The 27,959-nt window shown below is 46.2% G+C and overlaps 1 protein-coding gene across 1 annotated transcript in view; it reads left to right on the forward strand.

Annotated features, from left to right (window-relative positions):
• Positions 1-20,499, forward strand: part of LOC120052979 (unconventional myosin-IXAb-like) — a 38,340-nt gene extending 17,841 nt beyond the window's left edge. Inside the window, exons 2-3 of the mRNA XM_039000233.1 lie at positions 10,363-11,342; positions 20,398-20,499. Coding sequence (XP_038856161.1) covers positions 10,449-11,342; positions 20,398-20,499 — 996 coding nt within the window. The 5' untranslated portion in view covers positions 10,363-10,448. The remainder of the gene's footprint in view (positions 1-10,362; positions 11,343-20,397) is intronic.
• The last annotated feature ends 7,460 nt before the right edge of the window (positions 20,500-27,959 follow it).

A 27,959-nucleotide genomic window follows, 5' to 3' on the forward strand; every position in this document is an offset into this window, starting at 1 on the left:
ACCAATCTCATCCTGTTTCCCCTTCATCAAAGAGTTAACCTCTTGGCCAAGTCGAGGAGGCTGAAGGATCTCTGTTCCCACTCAGAGGAGGAGCCGGGGACGGCGCGGCCCTTTAAGTGACTTGGCACAGTGGCAGTGTTTCTGTTGGCTATGAAGGCGTGGGGCAGCCATGTTTCCTCTCCTCTCGCTGACCCTGGCCTGCTGACTCAGGTGTCTCCTTCCAGCTCACAGTTCATACGCTGTACACAAATAGTTTATGACAAGCCCTGTGTTCAGGTCCTGGCAGTGAATCAGAGAGACTGCATCAAAGTAGAGCTACTATAACTGTTTCATCTCTCTTTGGCTCTTCTCACATAATTCCTGGCTGTCGTTTGATCAAGAGCTTTTGATAGTGTGTTTATATCAGAGCATCAGTTGACGCCTTAACAAAGTTCTGAGAGGCCATGGTTGTGTTGTTTTCTCTGTGGCTGTACAGAGTCCACATGTTTATTCAGTGTAGATGACTGACACTTTCCTTACATGTAATTCATCAAAGTCTGGAGAACATACCTTTTCAACCCAAAAGTTGAATACAACCTGAACCTTTCCAGCCCAGCATGACAGTGTGCCTGAATTATGTAGAATGTCTTTGTTTTCCACTGGTTATCTGTTTATTCACTTTACATATTTGATTGAATAAGGCCCTTACTGGAAGAGGCAATATCCTGCTAGCCCACCAAGTATGCTACATTTTCAACCTTTAACATTGTAAAATGGATTATGTGGCAGCAAACAATGACATACACATCTTAAAACAAGGTCAAGGACATGGAACAAAAAACATTTAGCTACAAGCAAAAATGACTTGAGGTCTTTGTGTGTTTACCTCTTCCCGTATTTAATTGGTTAGCCGTGAGTTTCACCTCAGAGAGCTGTGTTTTTAGAGCCCGCTATAGGATTTACTAAGGGTGTTTTAGAAGAGTTGCCAGCGCACCACATCAGAAGTGTACTACTAGCAGGACGTCTGTTCTCCCCTTGAGACCCTCTCTTAACTCAAATCTGCTTGGATTCACTAATGAGCTACTAGCAGTTGTCTGTTCACGTAGTTTACTTTGATCTTGTACATCTTGTAGGTCAAACACTTTACAGCTTAAACTTGACGATTTCAACTTCAATTGCAGTAATGGTTCTGGCAATGCGTTTAGACTATGTTACAAACATTGAAAGACTTGTGTTGGTGTGACATTGATTGAAGTATGGAGCACAAGGTTGAGTGAAAACGGTCACATATAAAGGGTTGGCCTACATTTAGCCAGGGAGCAATAGACGGAGCTAGGCAGAGACAGTGTTTAATTAGACATGGTGTGGAGATTCAGGAGCCTCATGTCTTGGTTGTGGGGATATTATCCCACAAAAGCACCCACTATTGGTCTCACTGTGCCCACCACCACAGAGAACTATTTGCTCTGCAAACAGAGCATCTACCTGATCTGCTAGCCAAAAGGAACACCTACGTGAGAATGCTATTCATTGACTACAGCTCAGCGTTGAACACCATAGTACCCTCAAAGCTCATCACTAAGCTAAGGATCCTGGGACTAAACACCTCCCTCTGCAACTGGATCCTGGACTTCCTGACGGGCCGCCCCCAGGTGGTGAGGGTATGTAGCAACACATCTTCCACGCTGATCCTCAACACTGGAGCTCCCCAAGGGTGCGTGCTCAGTCCCCTCCTGTACTCCCTGTTCACCCACGACTGCGTGGCCAGGTACGACTCCAACACCATCATTAAGTTTGCAGGCGACACAACAGTGGTAGGCCTGATCACGACAACGACGAGACAGTCTATAGGGAGGAGATCAGAGACCTGGCCGGGTGGTGCCAGAATAACAACCTATCCCTCAACGTAACCAAGACTAAGGAGATGATTGTGGACTACAGGAAAAGGAGGACCGAGCACGCCCCCATTCTCATCGACGGGGCTGTAGTGGAGCAGGTTGAGAGCTTCAAGTTTCTTGGTGTCCACATCACCAACCAACTAGAATGGTCCAAACACACCAAGCCAGTTGTAAAGAGGGCACGACAAAGCCTATTCCCCCTCAGGAAGTTTCCATACACTTAGGTTAGAGTCATTAAAACTCCACAAATTTCTTGTTAACAAACTATAGAAGTCGGTTCGGACATCTACTTTGTGCATGACACAAGTAATTTTTCCAACAATTGTTTACAGACAGATTATTTCACTTATAATTCACTGTATCACAATTCCAGTGGGTTCAGAAGTTTGCATACGCTAAGTTGACTGTGCCTTTAAAGTCTGGTTCATCCTTGGGAGCAATTTCCAAACGCCTGAAGGTACCACGTTCATCTGTACAAACAATAGTACGCAATTATAAACACCATGGGACCACGCAGCCATCATACCGCTAAGGAAGGAGACACGTTCTGTCTCCTAGAGATGATATGAAAAGTGAAAAGTGCAAATCAATCCCAGAACAACAGCAAATTAGCCCGACTAACCGGTACCTGTATATAGCCTCGCTGCTCTATATAGCCTCGCTACTCTATATAGCCTCACTACTGTTATTATTTATTGTCTTTTTACAGTTTTTTTATTTCCTTATCTATTGTTCACCTAATACCTTTTTTTTTTTTACTTAAAAATTGCCCTGTTGGTTAGGACCTGTACGTAAGCGTTTCACTGTAAGGTTGTATTAGGCGCACGTGACAAACTTTGATTTGATTTGAGCTCTCATTTCAGGGGAAGAAGAAAGAGGGCAAAGGAAAAAAAATAGTAAAGGATTGGATTGAAGATGAGCTGAGAGGATATAGACCGGCAAGGACAAAGAATAGACAGTAGAAGAGAGGGCGAAGGAGAGCACATGCTTACTTCCCACTGTATAGGGCTGTGGTGTGTTTTGACAGGCCGCTGACACACACACACAGACACACACTTCCTTGTCATGAGGCCAGAATAAGGGCTGTGTGAGAGAGGGGGGGAGACAGTCACAACCCATACACACATATGGTCAGTGTGACTGGAAACGTTTGTGGCACACTCGGTCCTTCCCGGTATGTCTGGAGGTGTGAGTGCACTGCTGCACTTGTGGAGATCTGCTAACTAGCTGAAGCACTACTCTTCACTACAGAGACACACTCAACATACTGGGAGATTGGTTGTACACCAAGTTTTAAAGACCTGAAAGAGCTACACTTAGCAACAACATGACTGCTTAGACTGAGAACTGTCTTAGAACCAAACTTTTCTTCTTTTACTTTTGAGGGACTCAGTGGCTTAATGCCACCTACTCATAACATTGAAGATGTCTGGTATGTAGTGTATATTGGTTGGGTTCAGAGACACCTCGGTTTGCTTCAGGAGTTGGGGCACACGTCCATGCTTGCTTTTCCTCTTCAAGTCAAAAGATGAGGGCATTTGAATGTTTGGTATGTCCTTGAAACTCTGGGGAGAAGGCGTTCAAATGCAATGTTGTAGCCTGTACTGGGATATGTGTCCCACCTCAGTGTTTTGTTCTGGATCTGGAATGAACAATGTATGAAAAGAGATATTTGAAATGTCGACCTTTTGAGGGAACACGATGTCTTGGAAAATGATGAGACAACATTCTACGTGTTGGCACACTGTTGCTTGTGTTTTTGTTTATAATTATTTGCATAATAAATCTAACTACCGGTGAGATTAGACTGTAGGAGTTGGAGACTGAAGACTACTGGTGAGATTAGACTGTAGGAGTTGGAGACTGGAGACTACCGGTGAGATTAGACTGTAGGAGTTGGAGACTGAAGACTACCGGTGAGATTAGACTGTAGGAGTTGGAGACTGGAGACTACCGGTGAGATTAGACTGTAGGAGTTGGAGACTGAAGACTACCGGTGAGATTAGACTGTAGGAGTTGGAGACTGGAGACTACCGGTGAGATTAGACTGTAGGAGTTGGAGACTGGAGACTACCGGTGAGATTAGACTGTAGGAGTTGGAGACTGGAGACTACCGGTGAGATTAGACTGTAGGAGTTGGAGACTGGAGACTACCGGTGAGATTAGACTGTAGGAGTTGGAGACTGGAGACTACCGGTGAGATTAGACTGTAGGAGTTGGAGACTGAAGACTACCGGTGAGATTAGACTGTTGGAGACTGAAGACTACCGGTGAGATTAGACTGTAGGAGTTGGAGACTAAAGAGGAGGTTGCACGGCTGATTTGCAATTCAAATAGTTTTACCGCTCTGAGCTGACTTGTAACAGAATCATTGGCTGCGGTGTCAGCAGCTGCAGAGTTTCTTTCCCGTCAGGTCAAGCAAGACAAAAGGGAAAACATCCCCCTGATGACTATGCAGTCAACCAATTGGTTAGAAACTAGTGGTTGAATTAAGTCACTATTGTATTTTGGCAAAGTTTTGCTTTGCAATGTCCCGGGCCTACAAGACATACCCTCCTGTAGAAGTGGCCTACCAGACGGGCCCTCCTGTAGAAGTGGCCTACCAGACGGGCCCTCCTGTAGAAGTGGCCTACAAGACGGGCCCTCCTGTAGAAGTGGCCTACAAGACGGGCCCTCCTGTAGAAGTGGCCTACAAGACGGGCCCTCCTGTAGAAGTGGCCTACAAGACGGGCCCTCCTGTAGAAGTGGCCTACAAGACGGGCCCTCCTGTAGAAGTGGCCTACAAGACGGGCCCTCCTGTAGAAGTGGCCTACAAGACGGGCCCTCCTGTAGAAGTGGCCTACAAGACGGGCCCTCCTGTAGAAGTGGCCTACAAGACGGGCCCTCCTGTAGAAGTGGCCTACAAGACGGGCCCTCCCTCTTTGACTCAATGCTTGGCTCGATAACACTGCTTCACTAATACTCTCTTAACAGTATAACTGTGAAGTCATTGACTTCATGCTGAATTGTAGTATCCCTGTTGACAAGGTCATAACTAATGCCGCTGAGTCACAATGGTGCCGCTGAGTCACGCGCGCACACACACACATACACACATACACACAGCAGTCCTGTGTTATGTTACTCCTCAACTGTCTTTTCCCACCAAACACCAGACTCATTACTGTGCTCTTGTGACCAGATCTTGCCCTGCTTACTGTACCCCCTCTCACTCAGCCAGATATCCCATGATCCTCTCTGCCTCTGCTGGTTGAACGCCCAGGACTGCCAGCGATAGAACACCCCCCCCCCCTTCATTTTGGAAATTAATTGAGTAGTTTGGTTAATTAAGACTTCTCCCCTCTGACTGTATTCTATCATAATCCATAATGCCAAACATAAGGAGCTTTAATTGAAGGCTTGCTATTGGCTGCTCAGAGTTTTTGCCAGTTATGACAAACCAAAGCTCTTAGCACATTGAGCTTTGAGCTTAGTCGACTGTTCTGTGTTTCATGCCTGTTTTTCACAAGCCATGTTCTATGCATTTTTCTTTAAGGCTGTATGAATGTACTGTTGCAATGTGTTTTGTGTCCAAAGTGCAATTTCCTTTCTCTGACTTTGTGTTTGGTGGCTTTTTCCCCACATCTCTGGAGCCCTTGTAGAGGAAGAGGGACATGACCAGTATAGATATAATGGAGGAGTCTGGCTCTCCACGCCCCATTAGGTTCTAATGCAGTACTATAGGTGATGCATGGTCCAGAACATATATGCTATGCCATGTAAATGCATACATACACACATTCTTAATAAACTGGTACAGGAGATCTAACAATGAACGTTGTCTGACATGGTCAGCTGTCGGTGTGTTTGCGGTTGATGACACACAGCTTCTCAAAACCATGATGTAATAACTTAAACCGACCCAACTCCATCCTCCGCTTCTTTCACAACGACAGCCATTTAATCAGTCAGCACTAATACATTCTACCCTCCTCCGAGTGGGTGACCCTTTCCCATTGTTTCCCTGTTAGTGAGTCAGTTTTTTTACTGACTGAAATGTAGAGGGAACTTGGAAAGTGACACACACACACTGCGGGACGTTTTTGTCCCTGTGGGTTTAGTGTGCTGTGTCACACTGAACCCACCAATAGAAAAGGTCCACCACGGGACCTCTATTAGTCCCCACAAACAGCGGCAGCTCTCACTGTCCTCAGGCACCATTACATCATGGCTTAGACATTCTCGCTCTGTCTATGTCCCTCTGTCTCTCGGGTCTTTCTATGTCTCTCTGTCTTTGCAGGGCCTTGTCTATCTGTATATCTCTCTTCTCTCCTCTCTCTTCTCTCTGTCTCAGGACATTTGCTTCAGCAAATGGCAAGATTGTTCAGTTTTTGTTTGCCAGTCAAATGGATAAGTTTCAGAATGCGGCAACAGCAATGGGATATTCTGTCCCTGGCCGTACGGGGTGTGTTCACTGATTCATATTGACACTGTATCAGTGTGTGTTGACGGTGTAATATGTTGTTATGGGGTTACGAGTGTCTAGGCCACTTTGTTCTTTAGAGTATACTACTACAGCCTCATTTTCCTGCTGGAAGGAACGTGTTGACTTGGGCCTATAGTTTTAATTTTAATGGCAGTTTAGAAACGGATTGCTGGTTGTAATCATCAGTGAGTATGGTCTACTCTACACTGTTTCTAACCTGAATAGTATGTTTTATTTGATTGAATATACAGTTGTCATGTACGGTACTACTACTAATCAATACACAGTACATTAAGAATTACCACCCACCTTGCAAACATACAATCCTCTGACATAATGCACTCCACCCCATAATCAGCTTCAGTCTTGGGCTGACACAAGCTCCCCCCTCTACCTCAGCTGTGAATAAAAGGATTGTGCATCTCCAATCCAAACTGGAGATGAGATTCTAGACCCCAGACAGTTGCGGTGATTGCTAAGGGCTGGTGATTCCCTGGAGGAGAGCATTAGTTGATTGACCTGATGTGGTGAACATGGTTCGGCATGGCTAGCCAGTCAGCCACTGAGGGAGAACAACCCTAAATCTATTAACCCCTATCCTTTAAGCAGTGCACTGGCCATCTGCTCCGCCACCCGGCCGTCACACACAGCCCAACACACACACACACACACACACACACACACACACACACACACACACACACACACACACACACACACACACACACAGCGAAGTGCACCATTAATACCCCCAGTGTGTGTGTGCCCAGCCTTACACAATCTGGTTAGCAGGGGTGTGTGTGTGTTGGACGCATGCAGGCAAGGCTGTTCACAACCTGGTTGGGGGGGGGGGGGGTTGAATGTAGGCCGGCAGGAAATTGGAGAGAAGGGTGCAGCATTGTATTAGGACCCAGCTGGAGATGGCGTGCCACCTATATGCTTCCCTGTTCCATTTCCTGTTTTCATTTTTCTTCTCCCCACATGCAGGTTTTTATGGGCAGGAGCAGTTTTGTCCTTAGCAACAGAAATAACACCGTATATTGGACTGACAAAGCAGCATCTGTGTATGTTTCTAGCGGATACATTGTGAGAGGAATTGTGGTAAACACAATCATGTTCATATAGCAAATGGTTCTCATTGGCTCTGGTATCGGACATTCAATAATTCTTTGTCTACACCCATTCAGCATCGTTCACACCCTCTAAAGCCTTAGCCCCACCCAGCTCTTTAATGATTCACATGTGAGGCCATGTACTAAACAACCAAAGGTTTCATGACTAAAGGCTGGTTTATACTACGGGTGTATTCATTTATTCCAGCTACGTCTATCGACAGTCGTCGCAGTGACGTCATGAACATTCTATTGAAATGGTTACTTGCATATGTAGACACGTAGCTAGCTAGCTAAACAATGAACCATAATCCCAACTCATAACGTTACTACCCTGCATGAGTCTACAGGTAGCTAACCAACCAGGTTCAATGTTAGCTAGCTAACATTAGGCTATAACTAACAATTCAAATGGCTCTGAGATATGAATAATATAACTACACAGATCATACACGTAACATTAGCTAGCGAGACAGCCAGCAAACGTTAGCTAGCTAGCTAACAGTACACTTGAAATGAAAACGACTTTCTGAAAAAATTTGAAATGTGTAATATCTGAATGTAGCTAGCTACATTCAATCTTACTCGTATACATGGATGGACGCTTCTCCCTCACTGTGTCGGATGCCATGGTTGCCCTTAGTTTGAAGATGTAATCCGGAGACAGGTGTTTTATACAACAGCCTTCTGTGTGTTCTCTTTTTGACTCCGTCTGCATATTTGCAATCAAACTCCAGAATCTCCTTAGCTATCATACTCTAATTCCACTGTTTTCAAAACTCGGCCCTGCAGGAAGTGGAGAGCAACACTTATACAGTCTACTAGATGATATCTTCTAAAAAAACGACGTTAGAAAGGCTTTCCTACACATACTGACCAGCTCATGTTACAGATAGAAGCGCGCTACATGGCAGACCAATCCGAACTCATCTCTCTGCATGTCCAGCCCACTCATGATCTCAGCCAATCATGACTAGCGGGAAGGTTGCTGTCTTTTTCTGCGGCTAAACCAACTAGGCTCGTAATTTAACAATTTTATTCATATTTACAGATGGCATACAAGTTAGTTATTAAGGCACATAAAAGTTCACATGTTCCAGGTGGAATCTCTGCCCAAAAATGCATTTTGATTAACAACAAAAATTTTACATTCAAATGGCTCAACATACGGGAGAGCGCGACTGTACGCCCAGTTTCAATTACATCAAATGTTGTTTGTCACATGCGCCGAATACAACAGGGGTAGGCCTTACAGTGAAATGCTTACTTAACAGCGCTTAACCAACAATGCATTTTTAAGAAAAGTAAAAGTTTTTTATTTTTTTATTACAAGAGAAATGGAAAAATAACAAATAATTAAGGAGCAAAAAAAACATAACAGTAGCGAGGCTACATACAGAGTCAATGTGCGGGGGCAATGGTTAGTCGAGGTAATATGTACGTATTTGTAGGTAGAGGTAAAAGAGAGATGCATGGATAATAAACAGAGTAGCAGCAGTGTAAAAATGAGGGTGGGGGCAATGCAAATATTCTTGGTAGCCATTTTATTAGATGTTCAGGAGTCTTATGACTGTTAAGAAGCCATTTGGACCTAGACTTGGCACTCCGGTACCGCTTGTCGTGCCGCAGCAGAGAGAACAGTCTATGACTAGGGTGGCTGGAGTCTTTGATGATTTTTTTAGGTCTTCCTCTGACACTGCCTGGTATAGAGGTCCTGGATGTCAGGAAGCTTGGCCCCAGTGATGTACTCGGCCGTACGCACTACCCTCTGTAGTGCCTTGCGGTTGGAGGCTGAGTAGTTGCCGTACCAGGCAGTGACACAACCAGTCAGGATGCTCTCGACGTTGCAGCTGTAGAAACTTTTGAGGATCTGAGGACCCATGCCAAATCTTTTTAGTTTCCAGAGAGCAATAGGCGTTGTCGTGCCCTCTTCACGACTGTCTTGGTGTGTTTGGACCATGATAGTTTGTTGGTGATGTGGACACCAAGGAACTTGAATCTCTCAACCTGCTCCACTACAGCCCCGTCGATGAGAATGGGGGCGTGCTTGGTCCTCCTTTTCCTGTAGTCCACAGTCATCTCCTTTGTCTTGGTTACGTTGAGGGAGAGGTTGTTGTCCTGGCACCACCCGGCCAGGTCTCAGCCTACAGGGAGGTGGTCAGTCTCATCATTGGCCTATGCAAAGCAAATTACACAACACTAGTGAATACCTGAATATCTATGCTACCTTTGTAGTTGTGTGCACTCTGTGTGAGGTATTGTGGATGGTTTCTGTTTCAGTATAGTCTCCATGGGAATGAGCTGTATACAGGAGAGAGGAGCCCAGACAATAGAGGGCTTAGTGGTTTGCGCACACACACACACACACACACACACACACACAGACTGACTAATGCTACGTTTATACCGATTTTTAGGCCATTTATATGGTCCATCCTTCAATCAAATGTATTTTATAAAGCCTTTTTACATAAGTAGTTGTCACAAAGTGTTGAGGAGTTTAGGACAGTCCAGTTGGACAGATGTTTTGTCTCTGACTGTCTCATAATGCTCTTCTCTTCTCTCTGTGGACACCAGTCACCCCATCAGAACTTTTGGGTGTATATTAAGGTTTTGAATGGTGTTATTGTGTGTTCAGTGGAGAAGCTGGCAGCTGCTAGTCTTGGCATGGGGATGGACTGCTGCTGCTGTGCAGTGTAATCTAGTCAGTCCAGATGCTGTTATGCCTGAATGTTCCAGTCTCTTTATGTTGGCCAGCCAGCTATAAACTCATTTGGACATTTTTCATAGATTACGTAATAATATGAAATGCACATTTTGTGGTGGATTCAGTGATGAATGATTTACGTTGTTATCCTCTCTGTGTGTTGTCTTGTCATCTCTAACCCTCTATTTCTGTCTCCTCCAGCGGTGATGTCTTGAGGCAGTCTCCCATCCGGCCTAGTGAAGCACGTGCGAGGTCAAGTGACTGCTAATGGGAACCCCTGTGACACCATGAGCGCTCGTGATGGCGGCCACGGCGGCGGGATCGGCGGCGTGGGCACGCTGGGCAGGCGAGGACGCTACGAGGACTCGGAGTTCACCCTGCGCATCTATCCGGGCTCCCTGGCCGAGGGCACCATCTACTGCCCCGTCAGCGCCCGCAAAAGCACCACGGCCGCCGAGGCCATCGAGCGCTGCCTGGAACGCCTGCGTCTGGACCGCGACCGCTGCTACGTGCTAGCCGAGGTCAAGGAATTTGGCGGGGAAGAATGGATCCTGAACCCCAGCGATTGCCCCGTCCAACGAATGATGCTGTGGCCCCGCGGGGCTCTGGAGCAGCGCTCGGGCTCGGGCGGCGGGGAGGACTACCGCTTCCTGCTGCGGCAGAAGAATCTGGATGGCTCCATCCACTACGGCGGCAGCCTGCAGATGTGGCTGCGTGTGACCGAGGAGCGCCGGCGCATGACGGAGCGTGGCCTGTTGCCACAGGAGGAGGTCAGGGGTGACCACGCCGACTTGTGCTGCCTGCCGGAGCTCACCGAGCGCTCGCTGCTGGACAACCTACGCTCGCGCTTCCGCCAGGAGAGGATTTACACCTACGTAGGCAGCATCCTCATCGTCATTAACCCCTTCCAGTTCCTCCCCATCTATAACCCCAAGTACGTCAAGATGTACGACAACCACGCTCTGGGAGACCTGGAGCCGCACATCTACGCCGTGGCGGACGTGGCCTACCACGCCATGCTGCAGCGGCGGAGGAACCAGTGCATCGTCATCTCTGGGGAGAGCGGCTCGGGAAAGACCCAGAGCACCAACTTCCTGATTCACCACCTGACCGCCCTCAGCCAGAAGGGATTCGCCAGCGGGGTGGAGCAGATCATTCTGGGGGCGGGGCCAGTGTTGGAGGTAAGGACACCGTTGCAATAAAATCCTTTGTTATTTGTAACAGTGATTAGAGGTCGACCTGTAACAGTGATGGTTATTTGTAACAGTGATTAGAGGTCGACCTCTAACAGTGATGGTTATTTGTAACAGTGATTAGAGGTCGACCTGTAACAGTGATGGTTATTTGTAACAGTGATTAGAGGTCGACCTGTAACAGTGATGGTTATTTGTAACAGTGATTAGAGGTCGACCTCTAACAGTGATGGTTATTTTGTCTGAGTTTTCTGGTGCTGTTTTCCTCTCATGGACAAAATGAGCCAAAAGGCTTTTGTTCTGTTTCAGTCAGACAGTCTACAATGCTGTTTCAGTCAGCCAGTCTACAATGCTGTTTCAGTCAGCCAGTCTACAATGCTGTTTCAGTCAGCCAGTCTACAATGCTGTTTCAGTCAGCCAGTCTACAATGCTGTTTCAGTCAGCCAGTCTACAATGCTGTTTCAGTCAGCCAGTCTACAATGCTGTTTCAGTCAGCCAGTCTACAATGCTGTTTCAGTCAGCCAGTCTACAATGCTGTTTCAGTCAGCCAGTCTACAGTGCTGTTTCAGTCAGCCAGTCTACAGTGCTGTTTCAGTCAGCCAGTCTACAGTGCTGTTTCAGTCAGCCAGTCTACAGTGCTGTTTCAGTCAGCCAGTCTACAGTGCTGTTTCAGTCAGCCAGTCTACAGTGCTGTTTCAGTCAGCCAGTCTACAGTGCTGTTTCAGTCAGCCAGTCTACAGTGCTGTTTCTGTCAGCCAGTCTACAGTGCTGTTTGTGTCAGCCAGTCGACAGTGCTGTTTGTGTCAGCCAGTCTACAGTGCCTCCTATCAGTCTATGAACTATGTGTAGTGTAGTAGTACAGCAGCTGTGGTTGATGGTGCAATAAAAACAGTTTCCAGTAATGAAGAAACCGTTGCTCTATTATCAACCTGGTTTGTACCTGATAGACGGGATGAGCTGTGTGTTCAGACTCTGTTGGCTTGTACCTGATAGATGGGATGAGCTGTGTGTTCAGACTCTGTTGGCTTGTACCTAATAGATGGGATGAGCTGTGTGTTCAGACTGTTGGCTTGTACCTAATAGATGGGATGAACTGTGTGTTCAGACTCTGTTGGCTTGTACCTAATAGATGGGATGAGCTGTGTGTTCAGACTCTGTTGGCTTGTACCTGATAGATGGGACGAGCTGTGTGTTCAGACTCTGTTGGCTTGTACCTAATAGATGGGACGAGCTGTGTGTTCAGACTCTGTTGGCTTGTACCTAATAGATGGGACGAGCTGTGTGTTCAGACTCTGTTGGCTTGTACCTAATAGATGGGATGAGCTGTGTGTTCAGACTCTGTTGGCTTGTACCTAATAGATGGGATGAGCTGTGTGTTCAGACTCTGTTGGCTTGTACCTAATAGATGGGACGAGCTGTGTGTTCTTATGCAACAGTGTCTGGCCCCAGCTGTCCCTGTGGCCAGAGTTCTACTGCTCTATAGAAGGCTTTATTGCAGTTTTCATCCAGCTGTGCAGGGATTATATTGTACACAGAGGAGCTTTTTCCTCTGCCCACAGCAGCTTCTGAATGGCTACAGTTGTGCCTTCTTGTTTCACTGTTTCCCCCTTGTTTTTGGATACCAGACCGGAACGCAAAGCACCGTCCAAGGTTGTTAATACATAATAGTTCAATCAAAATAAATTCTGAATCTGTTGATGGGCGGCAACAGAGCTTGGAAGGAAGGACAAACTCAAAATGAGTTGTTTATTACTGAGTAGTGCTACCTGTGTCAGAGGCCTAGGTTGTCTGAATGACAAGCCCTGTAGGGTATTCTGGGGCACCCTCTATTTCTGAACATTCCAGAGGGATTTACAGGCCCTCAAGTAACCCCCCACCCCCCCCCCCCACCCCCACATCCTCTGTCATTCATCTGTATGTCACACAACAACCACACCTGAACATTATTTCACCAGAATACCCTGGCAACTACAGCCTCACAGCCTGGCAACTACAGCCTCACAGCCTGGCAACTACAGCCTCACAGCCTGGCAACTACAGCCTCAGTGCCTGGCAACTACAGCCTCAGTGCCTGGCAACTACAGCCTCAGTGCCTGGCAACTATTGTCTTTTTTCCATCTCGGTGGTTCGCCGTCTGACCACTCTGTTTACAGTAGCTTGGGTTTCATTGAACGTGGGAGTGTACACATTCCTTCTGACATTCCTTGAGGAGGACTTCAGAGTGGCACCACACTCATACTGTGTGACTGAGGAGTATATTGTTTTAGGTGGCTTTGGAAAGTGTACCGTTTTAGTGTTCTGAACTAATTGTAAGAACTGGACAAGCAGGTGTTTTGGTCAACCCCGACCCTGATTGGTGTACAGTACTTACTTGCCTCGTTCTATATGAGAACATTAACACCTATACTGTAGGCCTATTACAAGTCAAGTGTTTGAGGGAGAACTATTCCTCTAGATTCATCCAGCCGTACTGTTAAAGTGGTGTCTGATACCAGTCTGAAAGCCAAGTGTATGAAATGACAGAACGTGACCAAGATCAAGGGGTGCTATTTTTTACAGCCTCTCAGGAACAACATTTGCGGTGCCTGTCTCCACTCTGGACAGCTAATGTGTGTGTCTCCCACTCTGGACAGCTAATGTGTGTGTCTCCCACTCTGGACAGCTAATGTGTAAGCCCTGTGGGTTAATCTCTAACATGCCGGCACAATTGAGTGGTTTTTGAGTGCGGAGGTGCAGCATTTAATTGTTTGCACAGTGAGATTGCGTATCTGCCCTTTACTGATTAGTATTGCTAGGGCCCAGGAGAGGGACTAAGGGAACTGGGAGAGGGGGACTAAGGGCCCAGGAGAGGGGGACTAAGGGAACTAGGAGACGGGGACTAAGGGAACTAGAAGACGGGGACTAAGGGAACTAGGAGAGGGGGACTAAGGGAACTAGGAGAGGGGGACTAAGGGAACTAGGAGAGGGGGACTAAGGGAACTAGGAGAGGGGGACTAAGGGAACTAGGAGAGGGGGACTAAGGGAACTAGGAGAGGGGGACTAAGGGAACTAGGAGAGGGGGACTAAGGGAACTAGGAGAGGGGGACTAAGGGAACTAGGAGAGGGGGACTAAGGGAACTGGGAGAGGGGGACTAAGGGAACTGGGAGAGGGGGACTAAGGGAACTGGGAGAGGGGGACTAAGGGAACTGGGAGAGGGGGACTAAGGGAACTGGGAGAGGGGGACTAAGGGAACTGGGAGAGGGGGACTAAGGGAACTGGGAGAGGGGGACTAAGGGAACTGGGAGAGGGGGACTCCGACAGTCTAACCTTGGATCACTCAAAAAGGGACAGTGGCTTTAAGAGGTATAGGGAAGTAGCAGTGTGAACTCGGTTTAAATCAAGAATCTATTCATCCAAGGTGCATTTCTAAATGCTAGTTGTGTGGAACAGAATCCTGCTTCCCTCTAATATTGTTAACAGACCTTTTAAGACTGCTGTTAAGGTTGAATTAAGACACTGGAAGTGTCTCCATTCCAGACTCCTCTCTCCTTGCCTCTTTCTCAAAACCTATTGGAGCAGAAGGTCAGAGGGGAGGGACCTCTGGCTTTCTACTCCAATGGGTTTTAAGAAGGAGGCGAAGAGTATGCAATAGAGATCTTCCTGTCTTTTCATTCCTCTCTCCCTCCCTTTGATGGTACATTACCTTGACTTGACTCCCACTCAAACATGGGGAGGGGGGCTGGGTCGGCTACCATTTCACTCCTGAGAGAACAATGTGCTACTGGTCTTTACGCTAATGTCAGAGCCCCGGACTAGCTAGCTAACACACATCTAACCTTTGGTCCAGCTGTCAAGCACTATTCAGGCAGCCAGTATGTACATATATCCACTGACATAGCCATTCAGCTGGACCTACAACAGAGACTATAGAGTCGTGTTACCTGCCAAACCACTAGTTTACCTCAGTTAACTCTAGGCTCAAGGTCAAAATTTGCGAACATAGAAATCCATAATGAGAATATAGCAACATACCTGCTAGCATTGTTCTGACAGATGTGATTTATGATGCACATTATTCTCTTGGCTTTAGCCTTGAGATAGTATGAGACACTCCCTTCAAGCACGTAACTCATGCTCTAAATAAATGCCTACCACAAACAGTAACGTTATGGAGGCTGTTTAAGCTAATAGCTCATTAGCTCACTGCATTTGCTAATGGCCATAAATGGTTGAAGCGATTCAATACTTTATCATTGAGCTTTGTTAAAGTAGTAGCACTGCTTATGAAATGCAGCGGATAAGGTCGGATAAGTGTTATGAGTAGGATACCAGGCTGTATCACTAACGGCCGTGATTGGGAGTCCCATAGGGCGGCGCACAATTGGCCCAGCGTCGTTAGGGTTTGGCCGGGGTAGGCCGTCATTGTAAGTAAGAATTTGTTCTTAACTGACTTGCCTAGTTAAATAAAGGGTAAATAAATAAACATATTTCCTTCTGGGGATTTCTATATTACTGTTGCAAAACCAAAGCTGAGCACACAGTCATTTTCCAATGGCTGTCAGTTGAGAAGCTCACCCCGGGGCCACAGGCACAGACAGGATGTTAACGCTTGATGGAAGATATCACTTACGAGAGGCTTTACTCTGGAGCTCTGCCAACACCAACAGTTCGCTGTTAGCTCATGACATGCCCTGTCTCTCAAGTGCTCAAATTAATCAAGCTTTGGATTGATTGAGATGAATAGTGAGACTCAAGCTACCATCAGCCAGGCGCATGTCTCTGCCAACTACTGAGTGGCAAGGTCATGTTTCTAGGTCACGTACTGCTGTGAGTAGTGTGTAGGGATCACTGAAGGATGACAACGAATGTGGGATGTAGATACTTCCATCTTTCCCCTCCTGTCCTCCTCTAATGGTTCCATCTTTCCCCTCCTGTCCTCCTCTAATGGTTCCATCTTTCCCCTCCTGTCCTCCTCTAATGGTTCCATCTTTCCCCTCCTGTCCTCCTCTAATGGTTCCATCTTTCCCCTCCTGTCCTCCTCTAATGGTTCCATCTTTCCCCTCCTGTCCTCCTCTAATGGTTCCATCTTTCCCCTCCTGTCCTCCTCTAACCACCACTACTAATGGTTCCATCTTTCCCCTCCTGTCCTCCTCTAATGGTTCCATCTTTCCCCTCCTGTCCTCCTCTAATGGTTCCATCTTTCCCCTCCTGTCCTCCTCTAATGGTTCCATCTTTCCCCTCCTGTCCTCCTCTAATGGTTCCATCTTTCCCCTCCTGTCCTCCTCTAATGGTTCCATCTTTCCCCTCCTGTCCTCCTCTAATGGTTCCATCTTTCCCCTCCTGTCCTCCTCTAATGGTTCCATCTTTCCCCTCCTGTCCTCCTCTAATGGTTCCATCTTTCCCCTCCTGTCCTCCTCTAATGGTTCCATCTTTCCCCTCCTGTCCTCCTCTAATGGTTCCATCTTTCCCCTCCTGTCCTCCTCTAATGGTTCCATCTTTCCTCTCCTGTCCTCCTCTAACCACTACTACTAATGGTTCAATCTTTCCCCTCCTGTCCTCCTTTAGCCATTTGGCAACTAGCCGCTGTCCATAATTTCCGAACATTGTTTACATTTCTTTCCTAGATACAGCAGAACCTTATGTGGACAAGATGTTTAGCATTGGCAACTTGAACTACATTGGAATCCACCTCAGAACAACCAAGCTGTTCCACTACCTCAAAACAACCCAATTGAAATCAGTTGTTCAGTTTCAGAGTTGCTCTTGCCCCTAACTGTGTTCTGTTTGTTCCATACTGCTCATCAGTAATGATTGGTCAGCTCAGGAAACCAGTGTATCGTCTTGGAGATAACTGACAGGAACGCTCAACGTCGTGGTTTGCCTCACACACACTATAGTCAACGTGACATGTACAAGCAGAGTGCAAACAGTCTTGACAGATTGATGGGTCAGCTCATGCTCCCGGTCCTGTGCTCTGGGAGGGAAAGGGTGGGCAGATTGCAGACATAAGGGCCAGATAGGAAAGCCCGTTGACTTGTTCAGCTCTAGCCTGTAGACAGACCTTCCTGGTTGCGTAACTACCACTCCAATCCAGATGGATTGTCTGTTAAAGACCCCCATGTTGAAGATATGTTAGACCCATGGTTGTTGGTATGTTGGTTTAGAGATGGTTTACCGAATACGTTTAATACCATGTTTAGGTTTAGTATTAGTTAGCCAGGTTTAGTATTATTCAAATGTCGTTATAAACTAAGCTGCAACAAAAATGATACATTGTGATCATTTACAATTTGTTTAATTTGTTTTACAACATATTCACCAACAGAATACTTTCTCTACATGTCCAAGACAATTGGCCTGCGGTCAAGATTAGTTTTTATCCCGCAATTAAAAAGCTATCATAATAAAAGACAGCTGTGGGAACATGGCATCAATTTAAGATAAACAAGGGAGTATAGATTCATGAAGGATGACACGTATCAAGACATCATTTTTCTAGCACTTCAAAACAGAAAAATAATATCTCATAGGAAAAAGACTAGTTCTGGGCTACCTGTAGATGTGAGTGGAGACAGCTGGCTTCCCTGGGAGCGAGTCAGGAGCAGGCAGAGTCAGGAGTGACTTACGCTGCTCTTTCTGTGGTTGCATCATCATTGTCTGCCTTTGAAGAATAAGGAGCTGTCACAGGAGCTTAGTGTGGGAGAGGCTGGGTGATGCACTGGAGCCCGCTTCAATGCTCCTGGCACTGCTGTTAGTGTGTGCGCATAGCTTCCTCTAATTTGCACACACACACACACACACACACACACACACACACACACACACACACACACACACACACACACACACACACACACACACACACACACACACAGAGATCAGCTCTGTGAGGGCTCCCGAGTGGCGCAGCAGTCTAAGGCACAGCATCTCAGTGCTACGGACACTGGTTAGATTCCAGGCTGTATCACAACTGGCCGTGATTGGGAGTCCCTTAGGGCGGCGCACAATTGGCCCTGCGTCGTCCGGGATTGGCTCGGGTAGGCCGTCATTGTAAATAAGAATTTGTTCTTAACTGACTTGCCTAGTTAAATAAATAAAAAAACTCCTTCCGCGTGGCTTAGTGACGTAACAAAACCGTTAATTAGATTTGAAGATGTTTTATAGTCTGGTTGCCTTATATCTTCTTCTCTCTATCAGTGCTGAGCCTGCAGTGTGAGCTAGTGGTTGGAGAATAGGATGGTGACCAGGAGATATATGGTTTGAAATCCAGGTCGGACACAGTAAGTAGACCCACATTCACCGCTGAGGAATCGGGATCATGCAACTTGCTTTGATTGAAATGTAGCCTACTTTTCAGACTGTTCCCCCTAAAACATCGATTCAAGAAAATAATCCCTGTAGAAGACCTCCGACTAGTTACTGTCTGTGGATGGAGCTGCTGTAAGGAGTCTGGAGGGTCAGGCTAGTTACTGTCTGTGGATGGAGCTGCTGTAAGGAGTCTGGAGGGTCAGGCTAGTTACTGTCTGGATGGAGCTGCTGGAAGGAGTCTGGAGGGTCAGGCTAGTTACTGTCTGGATGGAGCTGCTGTAAGGAGTCTGGAGGGTCAGGCTAGTTACTGTCTGTGGATGGAGCTGCTGTAAGGAGTCTGGAGGGTCAGGCTAGTTACTGTCTGTGGATGGAGCTGCTGTAAGGAGTCTGGAGGGTCAGGCTAGTTACTGTCTGTGGATGGAGCTGCTGTAAGGAGTCTGGAGGGTCAGGCTAGTTACTGTCTGTGGATGGAGCTGCTGTAAGGAGTCTGGAGGGTCAGGCTAGTTACTGTCTGTGGATGGAGCTGCTGTAAGGAGTCTGGAGGGTCAGGCTAGTTACTGTCTGTGGATGGATCTGCTGTAAGGAGTCTGGAGTGTCAGGCTAGTTACTGTCTGTGGATGGAGCTGCTGTAAGGAGTCTGGAGGGTCAGGCTAGTTACTGTCTGTGGATGGAGCTGCTGTAAGGAGTCTGGAGGGTCAGGCTAGTTACTGTCTGTGGATGGAGCTGCTGTAAGGAGTCTGGAGGGTCAGGCTAGTTACTGTCTGTGGATGGAGCTGCTGTAAGGAGTCTGGAGGGTCAGGCTAGTTACTGGGTCAGGCTAGTTACTGTCTGTGGATGGAGCTGCTGTAAGGAGTCTGGAGGGTCAGGTTAGTTACTGTCTGTGGATGGAGCTGCTGTAATGATCATTTGGCCCAATGCAACATGCTACTATTGTACTCCCCCTACGACATGTACGTCCAACAGAAACACTCCCTGAGTGAGTCAGCCCAGGTCAGCAGCTTCTCCTCTCTGCTCTATCCCTCATCACTACCCTGCTATCTCTCTCTCTCTCTCACACACACACACACACACACACACACACACACACACACACACACACACACACACACAGCACATGTAATACCAACCCCCCTAGCCCTGTAATGCTCAGCAGGATTAGAGCTGTACTGTATGTCTCCCACACAGGGCGGGGTCAGCAGCAGACATGGGGTTGGGGGGGGGGCTTTACTGTCCACTGGAAGTGGTTGTTTTTCATTCCCCTTGGCAACAGAAAGAACAGACAGATTGGGATCCATTGAGCTCTCGGCTTCCTGGTGTAGAATCTGGTGTGTCCATTTTGTTTGTGTGAAACCAAATCACCCTGTGTGTGTGTGTGTGTGTGTGTGTGTGTGTGTGTGTGTGTGTGTGTGTGTGTGTGTGTGTGTGTGTGTGTGTGTGTGTGTGTGTGTGTGTGTGTGTGTGTGTGTGTGTGTGTGTGTGTGTGTGTGTGTGTATTGAGAGGGTGTGTGTTGAGGCCCTGGGGTGTGTGTGTGTGTCTGTCGAGGGTGTGTGTTGAGGCCCTGGGGTGTGTGTCTGTGTGCTCGTGCTAGGTTACACAAGGTATTGTAAATGCAGTCCTACAGTATCGACTGGTTGACTAAACAGTCAGCAGATACAGGCTCAGTTCCAGTTTCTCCTAACATCGTATAGATGACAGAAAAGGCTAAAGGTGTGATTATACTCCTACTCTCCTGTGTTATTCTCTCACCCCATTAGGTTGCTGGTGTGACTGGTTCTGTGTCAGACTTTCTAGTAGTTCTAGTTGTCTGCCTCATTAAGATCATATACATGTCAGAGATGATCCACTTCAGGAAATAAACGAGCTAAATGGATTCAATCCCTGTGGTTGTAATTAGTGCTGTCTCGAGAGAAAAACTAAAGTTGTCACCGCTGAGTTCTTTCGACCAATCGATTGGTAGAAATGTTAAAACGTGTCTTTTTCCATATAGACACACCCTGTGTTTTAATAAAATCAACTATACAGTGCATTACATGGACAGACACAGCTGTAAGCTATTTGCACAAGGGATAATAAGTAATCATGTAGGCCTATTTTATGAAGTTTCCACTGGATTAGAGCATGACATTTTTGCACTTTCATGCTGAGTAGTTATCGAAACGAAGCGAGCTGGAATACATTGAGGAACTATTGTCATTCTCAGTGGATGTAAAAACATATGTTGTTTGCTTGCTGTTTGAGGTGAAGAAAACAACATTACTTTGAGAAGCTCCACAGCTCATTAGTGGTGGTGGTGCATTAAGCCAATCAGAAATACTATCAGATCCCCAAATGGGCACATACATATGCATTGGTGTAAAAATACTTGAAAGTACTACTTAAGTAGTTTTTTGGGGTATCTGTACTTTACTTATTTATATTTTTTACTACTTTTACTTCACTACATTCCTTAAGAAAATATTGTAATTTTTACTCCATACATTTTACTTGACACCCAAAAGTACATTTTGAATGCTTAGCAGGACAGGAAAATAGTCAAATTCACACACTTATCAACCAAACATCCCTGGCCTCTGATCTGGCTTACTAACTAAACACAAATGCTTTGTTTGTAAATTATGTCTGAGTGTTGGAGTGTGCCCCTGGATTTCAGTAAATAAAAAAAACAAGAAAATTGTGCCGTCTGGTTTGCTTACTATAAGGAATTTGAAATTATTTTTACTTTTGCTACTTAAATATATTTTAAACCAAATATTTTTACTCAATTAGTATTTTACTGGGTGACTTTCTTTTACTTGAGCCATTTTCTCTTAAGATATCTTTACTTATACTCAAGTATTGTATGACTGTTGCGTACTTTTTCCACCACTGTTTATATGCCTACATTTGCGCCCAGGCCAGGTAGCCATAGGCTACTTCTATGAGTAATCACGTGCGCGTCTTTACTCAACATTGACAGAATGAATGTGCACAAATTGGCGGGAAAGAGCGCATTCTGAAGCGAGATGTGCATTTTAGCCACACCCCTTTTCCCTGGACTGAGTCATCCCCACGGCCTCCGCAATGGATTAGTTCACTGAGATCGGCGCGAATAAGACCGGTGTCTCATGTGCCATTAATAAAACAAATATATGTGTATATATATTTGCTACTGCTCAACAACAACAAAAAATTGACCAGTCGACTAATTGGGTCAGCCCTACTTGTAATGTAAAGATAATGACGAAATGAGGTGATAAACTGCTCAATTATAGTGGGCTGCAAACGGCCCTACTTACTGTGATGGTGTTCGTCATTAAAATAGGCTCCAATCCGAGAACACTGGGTTATGTGAAAACGTCATATGCTTCTGTACCGTGCATGTTTTAAACAGGGAACGTCCTGATTTGGCTCTCGTGAAAGGAAGACTATACATACCAGGAAGTGTTTTCAACAGGAGGCTGTGTGTTGGGCCTCCCATTTGAATAAGTGTAGTAATAACTTTGTGTATACTGTGAATGGTTTCTACAGTTTCAATCCTTTTCCATCACTTTGATATGGGCTGGTTAGGGGCAGCCCCCTTGCCATAGTAACTACAGTTAATGTTATGATATATAAAGTTGTTAACTATAAGCCTTGTTAACTGTGAAAGTTGACCAGAGTCCTGTGAGCTGTAGAATAGATGCAGTACAGGATATGGTAGTATAATGGATCAACCTGTTAAGAACACATGTATCTCTTCCTCTGCTGGAATGCTGTTTACATAGACTAGCCTCATTAGAACGGCTGTGGTGAGCTGACCTCCTCTCCGTCTGAGCTACACACACCTCCTCTGTCCTCCCTTTTACACAGGCTGCATTCTGCTCGTATACGTGTGTGCATTGCACCAGCATCAACTCCTAAATAAGCTTTACTCCAACCATGCACACACACACACTCTATTTTAGGGGGACTCTGATAATACTAGTCATCTTCTAAAGTGTTCTCAAAAGTCCTATTACTATACATGTAGTGTACATGCCAGTGCACTAACCTGTACCCCCCTCCCCCCCAAAAATAACTGCGCTGTCGTGAAATTGAATGATTTGCTTCAACCAATTGGCGTCTAGGTAGAGGAATGCTGACCAACTTCCCTCTGCTTCTTCTCAACACTCCTTATCTCCCCCAGGCAGAGCCAGAGCCAAGCACAGTTTCTCTCAGAGACACTGTGTAGGGTTGTAATGGAAGGCTGGCCTGATGCAGCGCTAACTAGCTGAGGAGGGACGGTTCGCTACAGTACATGTTGTTCCATCCTGGACCTATTTTGTCATCCTGACTCAACATTCATGTGTTTGAATGTATTGCAGTCCTGTGTGATTTATGTGCTTGTACTGTACCTGACACCACAAATAAAGTTCCCTCAGAAGTTCCCGCTGAAAAAACATAATTCCCCCAGAAGTTCCCACTGAAAAAATAAGCTTTCATAGTGGATCGATGCTCACTGCTGCTTCTCCCATTGGATCAAAGGGCTGCAGCCAGCGTTCAACGTTCAGTCAGACATTTTGTCTCTACGTCGGATCCAAGTATCGACAGGGCCAGAGTGAATACTTGGATGGTTGTGAGCGGTGAGTCCACTCCCCTTACTAAATCAAAGGAAGGGATGCTCCAACTAGACTCCTGAGCTCATCTGCTGCCAGACCCTTCCAAAACATCTCCATGTCAACATCCTGCCTGTGTGACTGGGGGCGCATTGTATTTGGTATACACAGTGCAGGTGGTGGAGTTTCTTACGAGAAGACAGACTAATAACTTCTGTATTAGTCTGGAGAGAAACAATGCATTGTCCTTGATCTGCTCGAGTTACTCACATTTTCCTGTAACTATTTCTAATTGACATCAAGTCAAGACGATGCACAAATCATTTGCTCAGGGGACCTTTTCTGGAGACAAAGACCACTCAAACAATACCATATCTGTTATAGCATTCACTTGCTCAGAAGTCTTTGCAGAAACGTATCCTAATCTCTGAACAGGTGTAGCATTAGCTGCCCAGGCTGATGCTAGTGTGCCGGGTCTGGCTCCTGTCACAGTACTAAAGTCTACCAGTTGGCTAGGCAGTGGCAGATGCTGTTAGGCAGTGGCAGATGCTGTTGGTGTGTCAAGTCAGTGGCAGCCCAACAATGTGCTTGTGTTTGTGCGGCCTCAAAAAGCCTCTTTATTTAAGGGGAGGCAGGTGAGAGTCCTCAGATGCCATGTCAGCAACACAGTGTAGCCAGCACCTGCTGTCGGCATTCACTAGCTGCCCCGGCCCACTGCCTCGGCCCACTGCCTCGGCCCGCTGCCTACACCTGGGCCTTTGTCAGTGTGGCTAGAGAGATAGATGTATGGAATAGTCTTGATAGATATATGGGAGAATAGATGTTTGGAATAGACTTGATAGATAAATGGGAGAATAGATGTTTGCATATAGACTTGATAGATATATAGGAGAATAGGTGTTTGCGTATAGACTAGATAAATGGGAGAATAGATGTATGAAATAGTCTGGAACAGAAAAGTGTGTCAACTCTGTCAGATTTCTATCTGTAGAAATAGTCACTGTTCTCTAATTATCATCCTTAATCATAATAGCCGTCTACCAGGATTTCTGGAAAACCACGTCATTTATTGAAAGTTCCAGGAATTTTGCAACTCTACCCATCACCCATAAATGGGTTTGAAGTGGAATTGACAGTGTTTTAGCCACATGAAATCTTATTAAAATCTGTTCCTATAAACCCCCAAGAAGAATATGACAGCTTTATATTTGTATTTAAAAACAAGTGCGCACTTAAATTTGGTCATTTTCACGTTTTCATACTTTCAGACTGTTTGGGAATGATGTACATTAAGGCAATTGAACATTCTATAGCAATATAAAGTGGGAACTCACACTGCAGTAAATTAAACATAATAAAACATCTGTCTTGTCCAGGATCTGACTCTACATAGACCGGTGTGCCATAGCCAATCAGAGCTGCAGTATGCCTATATGCAAATAAGCAATTTTCCACACGGGCATGCCATCATTCACTTTGAACTGGACTGTGTGTTTACAGGCAGTAGGACCTGCCATCATTCACTTTGAACTGGACTGTGTGTTTACAGGCAGTAGGACCTGCCATCATTCACTTTGAACTGGACTGTGTGTTTACAGGCAGTAGGACCTGCCATCATTCACTTTGAACTGGACTGTGTGTTTACAGGCAGTAGGACCTGCCATCATTCACTTTGAACTGGACTGTGTGTTTACAGGCAGTAGGACCTGCCATCATTCACTTTGAACTGGACTGTGTGTTTACAGGCAGTAGGACCTGCCATCATTCACTTTGAACTGGACTGTGTGTTTACAGGCAGTAGGACCTGCCATCATTCACTTTGAACTGGACTGTGTGTTTACAGGCAGTAGGGCCTGCCATCATTAGATCATTATAAAGCATATGGCAAAATACACCTGAATGGATTTCTGCAAGTATGTAAATACCACGGGAGTCCTCTAATATTTGGGATCTTTACAGTCATGTTGATCAAATAGCCTACCTGTTCATGGTTGTCTTTGAATCAAATAGAACCTATTTTTAAAAGTTCTTATAAAGTTGGTATTGTAGCATAAACTAGGAATTTGATATATTTTTCAGATATTATGATTCTGTTTGTTTCATATCTGCAAAGTAGTTAAAATGCTGTCAGTTCCACTTTAATGTTTCATCCCAATGAATAGACTGTATATCTTCCCAACAGCTTTAACTAACATACACAATGTGTCTCTGTTATTCATAGACATGCACTCACTGTCTGTGCACGTTATGGGAGTGGAAAATAGACATTCTGTATTTCCATTTGTTATGGCTTGGTTTCATTCTTTCCAGTTGAAACTACATGGTTCAATCATTTCCGTTCAAATGCACTCAGTACCCCCGAAGAGTGATAGGGGAGATGGTTACGCTCTCTGTTTTATTCCTCACGCTTCCTTCGTTGTAGAGACACATCATAGTGTACAAAAATAACAACATGAACATGCACAGGAACGATCATTCACACATCACTAATGCACATCATCTCTCTCTTTGCTCTTGCTCTCTTTTTCCTACCCCCCCACCCCCCACCCCCCCATACACACACACCATCCATTCCTCCTTTCCTGTGTGGCCTTGACTGTGTCCATGTGCAGCTGGCTGTGTTATCCTGCTGCTCCCTCCTCTGCAGACCTCTACACTCCTCTTCTGTCCTGTACATGTAAAGGAGTGGATGTCAGTTGGTTTTTAAAAGTCCTTTTTGCGCTCTCATTTTCTGCCTCTGTAACCCCTTTCTCCTCCTCGTCTTTCCCTTTCCTTCCGTAAGAGGAGTGGGAGGGCTCTTTGTGGCGGGAGGGGGGCTTAGTAATAATGATAGTAATAATGAATACCATGGGGGACCAGTATGAAAAAGTATGAAAATATATGCACTCACTACTTACTGTAAGTAGTTCTGGATAAGAGCGTCTGCTAAATGACTTGAATGTAAATGTGTAGTTAGTCTATCTGGGTGTATAAAGTCAGTGTCTCTAGTTAGTCTATCTGGGTGTATAAAGTCTGTGTCTCTAGTTAGTCTATCTGGGTGTATAAAGTCAGTGTCTTTATGTTACTGTCTCAAGTTACCCCCATGTGCACCACTTCCCCACCTGTCTCCTGTACTGAACTGGAAAGGTGAGCATTAGAATGTGTAGTCCAACACTCCTTAACCCTAACTCTTATCATGTCCGCACAGCTAAACCACACCCATATCCCCTTCCACTAGCTCATTGGTCAGTTGGGTCCTTTCCCGGGATTTATTTGAACAGGGACCATTAACATTTTACCCATGGTCATAGATGTTGTTAAAGAGCCTTTTGTTCCTAGACTTGGCGCTCCGGTACCGCTCGCCGTGCGGTAGCAGAGAGAACAGTCTATGACTTGGGTGACTGGAGTCTTTGACCATTTTTTGGGCTTTCCTCTGACACCGCCTAGTATATAGGTCCTGGGTGGCAGGAAGCTTGGCCCCAGTGATGTACTGATAGCAGCTAAATTGCAGCATGTTAAAGGGATACTTCAGGTTTTTGGCAATGAGGCCGTTTATTTACTTCCCCAGAGTCAGATGAACTAGTGGATACCATTTTTATGTCTCTGTGGCCAGTATGAAGGAAGTTAGAGGCAGCTGCGTCATACAATGCTAACTAGCGTTAGTGCAATTTAAATGGTATCCACAAGTTCATTTGACTCGGGGGAAGTACACTGAACAAAAATATAAACGCAACATGTAAAGTGTTGGTCCCGTGTTTCATGAGCTGAAACAAAAGAACCCAGGAATTTTCCATATGCACAAAAGGCTTATATCTCTCAAATGTTGTGCTAAAATTGGTTTATATCCCTGTTAGTGAGCATTTCTCCTTTGCCAAGAAAATCCATCCACCTGACAGGTGTGGCATATCACAAAGCTGATTAAACAACATGATAATTACAGTCCTCTTAGTCCAGATGGGCGTCGTAGCGGCCCAGTCCTCTTAGTCCAGATGGGATTCGTAGTGGCCCAGTCCTTAGTCCAGATGGGATTCGTAGTGGCCCAGTCCTTAGTCCAGATGGGATTCGTAGTGGCCCAGTCCTTAGTCCAGATGGGCTTCGTAGCGGCCCGGTCCTCTTAGTCCAGATGGGCTTCGTAGCGGCCCGGTCCTCTTAGTCCAGATGGGCTTCGTAGCGGCCCGGTCCTCTTAGTCCAGATGGGATTCGTAGTGGCCCAGTCCTCTTAGTCCAGATGGGCGTCGTAGCGGCCCAGTCCTTAGTCCAGATGGGATTCGTAGTGGCCCAGTCCTTAGTCCAGATGGGATTCGTAGCGGCCCAGTCCTCTTAGTCCAGATGGGCTTCGTAGTGGCCCAGTCCTCTTAGTCCAGATGGGCTTCGTAGTGGCCCAGTCCTCTTAGTCCAGATGGGCGTCGTAGCGGTCCGGTCCTCTTAGTCCAGATGGGCTTCGTAGCGGCCCGGTCCTCTTAGTCCAGATGGGCTTCGTAGCGGCCCGGTCCTCTTAGTCCAGATGGGCGTCGTAGCGGCCCGGTCCTCTTAGTCCAGATGGGCGTCGTAGCGGCCCGGTCCTCTTAGTCCAGATGGGCGTCGTAGCGGCCCGGTCCTCTTAGTCCAGATGGGCGTCGTAGCGGCCCGGTCCTCTTAGTCCAGATGGGCGTCGTAGCGGCCCGGTCCTCTTAGTCCAGATGGGCTTCGTAGCGGCCCGGTCCTCTTAGTCCAGATGGGCTTCGTAGTATCCCGGTACTCTTAGTCCAGATGGGCTTCGTAGTGGCCCAGTCCTCTTAGTCCAG

Source organism: Salvelinus namaycush, chromosome 1 (genome assembly GCF_016432855.1).
Source record: "Salvelinus namaycush isolate Seneca chromosome 1, SaNama_1.0, whole genome shotgun sequence".
Taxonomy (NCBI): domain Eukaryota; kingdom Metazoa; phylum Chordata; class Actinopteri; order Salmoniformes; family Salmonidae; genus Salvelinus; species Salvelinus namaycush.